This window comes from Mytilus edulis, chromosome 12, assembly GCF_963676685.1.
Source record: "Mytilus edulis chromosome 12, xbMytEdul2.2, whole genome shotgun sequence".
In the NCBI taxonomy this organism is placed as follows: domain Eukaryota; kingdom Metazoa; phylum Mollusca; class Bivalvia; order Mytilida; family Mytilidae; genus Mytilus; species Mytilus edulis.
In genome coordinates, this window is record NC_092355.1 from 10,327,844 (window position 1) to 10,338,573 (window position 10,730).

Genomic DNA, 10,730 nt, shown 5'->3' on the forward strand with positions numbered 1-10,730 from the left:
GCGCCCCATATAAACTACTTGAATCGAAATGAAACAGATAAAACACGATATTGGATTAATACTCCTTACAGTGCGTTGTCAGTTTCGAGTTGTGAGTTTGAATATCTCTTGGTATCTTTCGCCTATCTTTTAATTATTTCAACTATATTAAAACAGCATACTGAATGTGTGACAGTCACTATTATCAATGTACTATTATGAAATAAAATTTACGGCTACTTGAGAGGGATTGAATTTTCAAAATAGAACTAAGCGCGAATATATTTAAAGTAGTGTTAGTGTTGACAATTTGAGTTTGAAACCCTAGGACATGACTACGACCAACTTGGTAAGGGCACAGTAGGCTACTAATTTTCCGACAGTTGTTTTACATCAATTCGTATTTATTGATTTTAAATTCCAGGAGATGTAAACAGTAAAATCTCAAAAATACTGAACTCCGAGGAAAATTAAAAACGCAAAGTCCCTAATCAAATGGCAAAATCAAAAGCTCAAACACATCAAACGAATGTATAACAACTGTCATATTCCTGACTTGGTACAGGAATTTTCTTATGCAGAAAATAGTGGGTTAAACCTTGTTTAAAAGCTAGCTAAACCTGTCACTTGTATGACAGCCGCATCAAATGATTCAATTATATTGACAACGATGTGTATAGAAAACAGACATAATGCGTTTCCAACGTTAATACCAAACAGCGAATTTCAGTATTGTAATCCGGTAAAAAAAAAAGCCGGGCTTTGTATAGTGAGCGATCATGGTGTCAATTTTTACATAAAAATAAATGTATTCAAGTTTGTATTCTACTTCCCGGGTTTCCTTATCGGTTGTTGTCCATAAATGGTTGTGATGCCAATATATGAGTATCTCCATACTTTACTGACTCCAGTAAATTCAAGTATGCACACTTTTTTCGAAATTATAAATTTTTGTCAAATTCTGTGCTTACATAAATATTATGTATAGTGTGTGAATTTGGAATAATTCAATAAAAGTTATCCTTGATTATTTAAACTCTTCTTTTTTAATTCAGTAATCATCATAGATAAAACTGCTCCAGTGTTCAAAGCTTTCAATTGTCAAATTTCTTTTACATTTCAATTCTCATTGTTTTCAGGCATTTTGTGTAAAAATGACTAGAAAAAAATAGTCAGTATAAATAAATAATGCCTGAATCTTGCAGGCATTTTAGAACTTGTGCCTAAAGTTTTCAAACATTTTACAAAATGTATAAATTTAGAAAATTCCCGTAACATAATATATTATTCATTAAAGAACCCAATTAGGAATATTTATATATATATGTTAATTTTTTTATATCATCTGTTTGATTAATGTTTTTTTAGTTTTTTTTTTATGATAAACAGATTTCTATAGTAAGACTAGTTTTACTATTCAAATCCTTGATAATACACGGATGAATATCGGGTTCACATAGCTTACATTAAGCTGGTTCTCGGCTGACAACTACACTTAGTTCATAGACGTTTGAGTGAAGCGAATACAAGATGATCCTGCTTTCGGAAATTTGTACTGACTCCCGTCCAATTTGTTTTTGATTTTGTAATATCCATACAATTTCCGGTAAGAAAAAAACTTTGTTTTTGTTTCTATCTGTATAATATATAAATATATATTATAAGTTCTTTTTGAAGGATCCAGCCATTTATAAAGGGGATTCCAAACCCAGGATAAGAAGTGGCTGTTCCAACCATATGTACCCATTAAAATGCATTGCTCATAAGCCAAATGCGCCAATGCTGTTAATTTTTGCAAATTTTCAGTCCTGCACACTATCCCAATTTATGGGGAAGGTCTAAAAACAGGACAGATAAAACCAGGACAGTTATTTTCGATACGTTTTTATCTGTAACTTTTGTTTTACTCAACATATTGTTAAAATTTAAATTGCATAATAAAGAACATGGTATTTACTTATATTATTTGCAAAAAATATAAAAATAAATAATAACTAAGTTAAAAAAAATCTGCCAGGACAGTTTAATTTTATGAAAAAAATGGCTGAAATTGCCGAGAAAAGTTTACTTATAATTGAAATATTTTTTCCAAAACAACTGTCTGGCAGATTTTAACAATATGTTGAGTAAAACAAAAGTTACAGATAAAAAGGTATCGAAAATAACTGTCCTGGTTTTATCTGTCCTGTTAATAGACCTTCCCCCAAATTATGGGGAGTTCCTGCATTAGATGTTTTAAGGTTCACATGGACCCTTCGTCTAAAATGGCTGCATTTAGCCATTTTCATCATGTTCATAGATCTGCAGGAACGAAAAAAGTACACTGTAAAATCAAATTAAGTTTTAAATTAGGGAGCTACCATTTGATTTTTAGCTCAAACATTCAATGCAATAGAATCTAATTTATCTAGGGCATGCTCTACTTTAAACAAGATGTGTAGGCGTGACTGTGTACTCTTGAGTAAATTTTGAGATGAATATGTACAATGTAGCCATTTAAGGTTTAAGCAAGTCGTACCATGGAAAACTCGTACCACGTTAACTCCTACCAATGTAAAATCGTACCATTCAGAACTTGTACCACTGCAAACTCGTACCATTCAGAACTTGTACCACTGCAAACTCGTACCATTTTAAATATATTCAAAAATACGAATTTTTTCTGATTATTTTTTGTAAATTTAACTTAAAAAAAAGTTGTATTACTTAAATTTTTATACCAGATTTTAATGAAAACTGAGACAAAAATACGAATGTTTTATGATTATTATTTTTTTATCTTTATAAAAAAAATTAAATATCTTTAAATTTCATAATTTTATACCAGATTTTATGAAAACAGACAAAAATACAAATGTTATTTCTTAATGACCATGCTAATTTATATATTAAATTCCTTTGATTATGTGATTACTGGTTGATTATATTTTGATTGTTGTTATATAATTTTAATAACAGCTTGAAAGGTAACTTGACGGTACCCAAATTGCACCTATTTTGACAGTTTTATCACCTACGTTTTTTTATGATAAAGACAATAATGTCCATTCTGTGTTTATTTTGTAGCCGTATCCTTCTTTATTATATAGGTATACCAATTCGATTTTTAATCCATATGGAATCATAGAAAAATTGATCTAAACTGACCTCCAAACCATCAATGATTCTGAAACGAGGAGTACCCAAATTGCATCTATGCCTTCGCATCGTCAAAAGTCGAATAACAGAGCTTTTATTTAATTTCTTCAAATATTTTGAACAATTGGATATAAGTCCATGCTTACTCTTCATTTTTTTTTTAAATGGGTACTTGTAACATATTGTATTTGATCATTTTAAAAAGATGACGTTTTGATGACGTCACATGGCGACGTTTCAGTACATTTTGCTTTTTCAGTAAACACTTCATCTATTGATAAATACTGTGAACGTTTTGTGCATATATCTAAATATTTTCACCTATGTTGAAAGATGTGCATAGTGTCAAATCATAAAAACACAAATTGTGTAGTCTCTAGAAAATCTTGTAAGATGTCCGCTGCTATTTTTGCTAAATAGGTGCAATTTGGGTACTCGGTGCAATTTGGGTACGTTACGTTAAGTGTATAATGTTTATTATTAAATTCTCTCATTAAATGAAACTCCCTTTAGCATTTTTGTTTAGAAACAATAGAAAATTACCGAAATCATTCAATGTTTCTAATTTTGAATGATAAAAATTAAATCAAATAGTTTTCAGTAAAAGTTTAATAAAAAAGGGTCTGTTCAAGGGAGACAACAAAAACAATCTGCCACGGTTTTCTCTGTACAAATTGGTCATTGTAATTTCAAATTATGTACATTTTACAACTTCAGACGTATATATTGAGTGAAATTAAAGTATATATTCATCATTAAACTCCATTTGAATGCATTTATGATTTAAATACATTTTTTGTAAGTTGGTATGAGTTTACATTGGTATGAATTTATCGTTGTACGAGTTAGAAGTGGTACGAGTTTGCATTGATACGACTTTTATTTTAGTGGTACAAGTTGACATTGGTACGAGTTTACAATGGTACAAGATAACTATAATTCTTCTGTGGCCTGTCAATTACAAAATTTTCAAACTGCAATAGTATCAAAACAGCTAAGATAATGAATAATAGGGATGGACCATTTTGTAAATATAACAAGGGAAAAATTCATGCAAAGCATTATTATTTATAGTATAATTGCATTTAGTAGAAAAAGAAAATTTGTTGAAAATAAAACAAAGAATTTTGTAGAAAATCCAGAGACTTTCAGACAGAGATTTTTGTTATAATATTTCAAACATAGATTACGCACTTGTTTTTCTATGATCAGATAGCGTTTATTGTTTACAAAAAGTCCTAAAGAACCTATAAATTCCAAAAACACCTCGTGCTCAGCCACTAAAGTCGAGCACACCCTAGAAGGTGTACTTGAATTGGTCCATATTAACATGTACATTTGTTTTAACCAATATTTAAATTTATAAACTTGTTTTAAGGAATAATCAATAAAGCATGGAATTGCCAAATATGATCGATAAGAGTACAAGTGGATTTTCTATAAAATTTCTATGCATTTATGTTTAGCATTGAATCAACACAAGGGTACATGTACAAATGTACATAATCCTAAAGTTCACATGTATATGAACCTTACATGTTACGGGAACTCATTATTTTTTTAACTGAACAACTCAAAACAGGCATTCAAATGAGTAAAATGGGGGGTATTTAAGTACATACATGCTCATTCAAACAATGTAGTATTAGTTAAAAAATACTTACAATGTATCTAACGCTTAAAATCCCCCATGGAGATTTTAAAAAGTTGGCAGGTATGGCTCCAGTCATGCTTCAGATTCCCTAGTATATAATCAACCAAATTTTTCCCACAAAAGGGGAGACCCATTAATTCATATTCCATTAAATTCTATTTATACTGTAACTTACGTTTTTGTACTAGTATACTATTGGTTGTTAATTTCTGTGTCATTTAGTCTCTTGTGGAGAGTAGTCTCATTGGCAATCATATCATAATTTCTTTTTTTTATATAATATACATTGTATATATGTACATGTATTTGTATTTGTAACTATATATATTATATATTTGAAAACAAGATTTTAAGGGTTGACATCTTTTATATTTTACAGAGTATGATGAGATGATGTGTATTAAAAAAACTTTAATATCTAAGATAACTCAGTCAAATCAATATTGGTGGAATAGAAAAACCACAGAGAAGACAAGAACTAAGACAGTTACATTTGTTAATACCAGAAACTGATTGAACTTCATCAGGAACAAGAAGTAATTTTGACAAGTGAAATTATATCAACAACAAAAATATGGTAGCACTTCACATCAAAACAGAACAGCAAGATTCAGTAGAAACTTTAGCAAATGTTGTTACCATGGAAACCAATACAGATTTAAGTAAACATGAAATGAACCTTGCACTCAATCAGGATGTTATGTTACATGTAGAGTACAACTGCCAAAAATATGACAACCATGTAACCATTAAAACAGAACCTCTGCCTCTTAACTCGGTGAATATCGGACATCTGATAGCTGATACTGATGAAAATTTGGCTGTAAAAAGTGAAAATCAATCTATAGGCATACTAGAAGATGATGGAAATAAAGAAGTAAAATTAGAAAGTTCTTTGCATGACTCATGTGACTTTGACCAGAATAAGATGTTGAAAAGGGAACCAGATTCTACAGAATTAGCAGGTGAGATTTTTTAATTTTTTTTTTATTCAGGTTTGAATATTAATTTGCCCAACATGTAGGCTATTAAAACTCAAGTATGTAGATATAACATGTATAAGAAGATATATTATAAGTGCCAATGAGACAACTCTCCATGCAAGTCACAGTTTGTAAATTAAAGAAAAACCATTATACATGTACATGTAGGTCAAAGTCAACCTTTAACACAGAGCGTTGACTCACACCCAACAGTTAGCTGTAAAGGGCCCAAAGAATGACATTAAACCATTCAAATGGGAAAATCAATGGTCTAATCTTTATAAACATGATATAAGACAAGAAACACATCAACAAACGACAACTACTGAACATCAGGTTCCTGACTTAAATGACTACGGACCAGTGCAAACAAATGCAGCAGGTTTAAACGTTTCAATAGTTACTGTACATGTAAGTTGTAAGTTCACTCTTACCTGAAACATCATAACATTACATACACAGAAAGACACACAACAAAATATCAATTGAAAGAGCTTAACCCAAACGAAAGATATATAAACACAAGTGAACATACACTGAACAAATAAATTTGATCTATGACACAATGCAAATACAAAATAATGAAATACAATGAAATAAGGGATAAATAAGAAGATATTTTTACTTTGCTATACATGAATCACAATTTTACATTGCAGTTTTTGTTTAAATTAATTGTGCCATTTACGTTAAAGTATTGTGACGTCATGACGTTTCCAAGGAATTTTTTCTATAGCATCATTTAAATGATTGAAAAAGAAAATAATATCAGCCATGTACATGTACAAATGTAGTTGTGAAGAAAAATAAAGAAAAAATGGTTTATTATTACAAAAATATAGAGTTATACAGGCAAATGCATTGAATAACAAATAATTCAACAAAATGTTGATTTTACCCAAAATCTTGATTTTCAACATTATTTGTATTACACACTGTAATTCATGAAACATACATTTGAATTTTTACAATAATGCAAAAATTCATACAATGGTTATCTTAGAATAAACATCAGGGTCTGGATGGGATATACATGTACATGATATACAGAAAAGAGAATAGTGGGTAAAAATTAAAAGTACAGATTAAAATGCTAAAAAAAAACATTAGAGAAAAACAGACTAAAAATATAAACATGATAAAGAAAGGAGAATAATGGGGTTCAAATGTTAAGGGAGTTTGCTTCTCAGTTTCAGAGTAATTAACTTTTTAAAACACTAGTTTATATTGATAGGAAATAAATAAAGGAATCCAAAGAGCAAAAAAAAAAAATAGGTCACTGTGCTTGATTTCGAGATATGAGCCATTGAAATTTTGGCCAGAAAAATTTCTCTCTTGACTTTTCATAGCTTTATCATTGACAAGTTGAAGTTCTCAAAATTTTAAAGCTGTTAAAAAGTAATTAAAATTTATAAGACTTTTACTGATGGCTTATCATTATACATGTAAAAGATTTTCAAAAACAAAAATGGGGGTCACTGGGCGAATATTTTTAAGGCATTCAAATGGATAAAACCAGAGGATTCCGAAAATCTGACAAAAAGAGTCCAAAACATGACAAGCCAGCTTCCTTAACATGTATTACAGTAAATATATAAACAATGGTAATAAATTGAGAATAATGGGCAAATCAAAATATTTTTAAGTGTGGCCATAAATGAATAGACATATTTACACTTGTATGCAAATTTGTTCGCCATTACATATTATCACACAGGTCCCCTTAAACTTTGACATCATAATTCAAAACATTTGACGTCACAATTAAAAAGTGATAGTTGCTTGTCGTCAAAAGGTTATTCGGGGGTGATATAAGGTCATTCAGAGGCAAAATACAGCTAAATACCAAAAATGTAAATAAGTTTATAATGGAATAATGGGCAAAAATTTTAAAGAATAGAGAAAAAAGAATACAGAATTGAAGCACCCCCCATACAGATTTTTTTCATCTTCCAAACAAAATTCGACATCATAATAAATTTTAGGAATGAATCATAAAAAGAAAGTTGTGTCAAACCTCATCAGACAATATTGTCAACTCTTTATTTTTTCACTAATGTAAATATTGCAACTGAATTTTCAGTAATATAAAAATGTTTTATTTTGCAGTTTTCCAAAAGACAGCTGATATGATGCATATTCATCATTCTAAGGAGCCACTAAAAACTACTGCAAATACTTTGACACTGAATAACCCTGGAACAGGGATACAGGACAACAGACTGGTAGAAACTATCATACCAATAACAGACGCTCTGGTACCAGAAAACAACACTAAAACTTTTACCTTGTTTAAACCTGAAACAGGTGAAGTACTTATCATAAAGGCTGAAATGAATGCTTTTATAATAGAATGTGAAACAGAGGCTGGGGACAAACAACTGTTTGAAGGAGAATCAATAGTTAAAGAAAACGACTTTGAGGCAGCAAAAACTAGTAAAACAAACCAAAGAGAAATAAAAACTCAGAAAAGCAAACCAAAAGAAATTCAGAAAATGGGTTATCTGTTAAAAGAAGGAGAGCATTTTAAAATCAGAGGAGATGGAGTATTCAAATACAAATGTTTGCTCTGTGGAAAGATTTTTCAAAACCGAAATCAGTTTGAAAAACATGCACAAAAAAATCATTTTAAGTTTCCTTGTTATGTCAATAGGTCAAGGTTACATGTAATGACCCCTGAAGAAATATGGCCATGCGGACAAAGAATAACTTCTGAAACGAACGCTCTTCCTGATAGGTATGATGTTAAGATAACAAAAAAGGCTGAAACTGAAAAGGAAAAGTATGTTCTCTTATATAATGTAGAAACAAAACAAAACAAAGAGAAGGAATATATAAAGGTGTGTGACCAGGTTCAAGGTCAGACAGAAAGAGGAAAGTCTCAAATAGGACGTCCTGTGTTCATGTATAACCAAGTAACAGGGAAAGTGCAGAACGTAGAAATCGAAATAGGCAACAGCAACACATCTAATGGCAAAGAAATTAGGGCCAATAGACCTACTAATATCAAAAAAATTAGGGCCAGTAGACCTTCTAATGTCAAAGAAATTAGTACTAGTAAACCTTCTAATGGAAAAGCCTCAGTAGCCCAATCTGCTTTTCAGAACCTTTTAATGAACAAAATGACAAACAGGTGCATAAATGATACTACAAAGCAAGAGAACTTATTTCCAATAAACAATTCTGGGTTCGATGAAGAGTACAGCCCTAGTCATACAGTGTCTACTGCATCTAAACATGATGACTGTACAAGTTGTACACCATCAATGCATCAGGCGCCTACTGCATCTAATCATGATGATGGTCATTCAACCATAGATGATCAAGTCATCATGGTTAAGAACTCCAACCACACAATTAAAGAGCAAAACCAGGAGATCAAGAAAAAAACCTGGTACAAATATAATTATGCATGTGGCAACTGTACAAGTGCTTTTCCTAGAATGATTGACTTAATTAAACATCATAATACTTGTGAAAGGGAGGCAACTACTGTTAATGTAAAAAAAACTGAACCTCAAAAAGAAGACAGTGTGGATTTGATAAAAAATGAAATGAATAAGCATCCAGTTAATGTAAAACAAACTAAACCTCAAAAAGACAGTGTACATGTGGATTTAATAGAAAATGGAATGAATAAGCATCCCTGTTCAGATTTAACTTTATCCAGGATGAAGAAAAGGCTGAAATGTAAAAGTGAAAGCAACGTTACTTTTGATATAAATACATTAATGCATTCTAATTCTCAGGTAGAAAATGAAGATATTCCACAGAAAGGAAGGAAAAGAAAGAGAGAAAAAAGTTATCCATATTTATGTTCCGTTTGTAAAGCAGCTTTCTGTACTGTGAATTCTTTACTGCAACATAAAATTGAATGTAAAAGTAATCAGGTGAAAAAGAAAGACCAGAAATCAGAAATAATAAGCAAAAATAACAGACATTTAATAACACAGTTTAAGTTGAGTAAAAATGTACATTTTGAAATTATAAAAACTGGTTTTGGTGTTGTTAGGTGTATATTATGTGGGAAGGATAATGATTGTTTTGAAGATTTTTCTTATCATGCTAAATCTAAGCACTTTCCTTATCAGTGTTTTGTCTGCCCAGCGTTCTTTTCAAATATGGTTGATTTGTGTCAACATTCTATTGCCTGTGTATATATAAAGGGTCAAGGGTATCGCTGTCCTGTCTGCAAGAAAATACTTCATTCAAAGAAGCTCCTGCGTGTGCATTGTGAAGATGATCATACAGTGTATACATGTTTTCTATGTAATTCAGAGTTTGATGACCAAAAAACACTAGATTTACACAGGCAGACATGCTCTTAAAAACAAGGTAATACCACCCCCAGTATTTACCAGTGGTATTTACCGCCCCATACAATACTCTTCAAGTGGTCAAATACTGGTCAATTGAAATTTTCATGGTGGTTTTTACTTTTAATTTTAAGAAAAAAATGTATATTAGTCCTGGTATCTATGATGAGTTTATTTAGTAACAGGTTATCATCATTTTTGCACAACAGTCATGATAGTAAATGAAAAAAGAAAATCTTGTAGACTTCACAAACATAATTATATTTTGGTATGACTCTATGTGTTAATGGTGTTCTACAAATGTAAATGACAGACATGATGTAAATATGTTCTGTTTCCAAGTGTTCCGCAGATGAAAGAATGTGACTTTAGCATGCCTCTATTTGTTCTACATATACAAATGACAGACAATTTTGGGTTTTGTGGCCTAATTTTACAGATCATGATGTTAATTAACACTTGTCACAGAATCATGAAGTTTTGTTGATAAAAAATGCCTTGATAGTGGTGGAGATGTATATTTGTTGGTTTTTTTTGTTAGTTTTTTTAAATGTTTTTCATGGATTTTTATTTGTTTATTAAACTTTGTCATAACAGGTGTTATTTGACTCATTGTACATTTGTATTAATTTGTTCATAAAGCATATCTTTCATCACTGT

General features: G+C 30.6%; 1 protein-coding gene across 1 annotated transcript; it reads left to right on the plus strand.

Annotated features, from left to right (window-relative positions):
• Positions 1–1,558: 1,558 nt before the first annotated feature.
• Positions 1,559–10,730, plus strand: LOC139497095 (uncharacterized). The gene is made up of 3 exons (XM_071285149.1): positions 1,559–1,585; positions 5,151–5,736; positions 7,864–10,730. The coding sequence occupies exons 2-3, from the start codon at positions 5,346–5,348 to the stop codon at positions 10,080–10,082; spliced, it is 2,610 nt and encodes an 869-aa protein (XP_071141250.1). The 5' UTR covers positions 1,559–1,585; positions 5,151–5,345; the 3' UTR covers positions 10,083–10,730.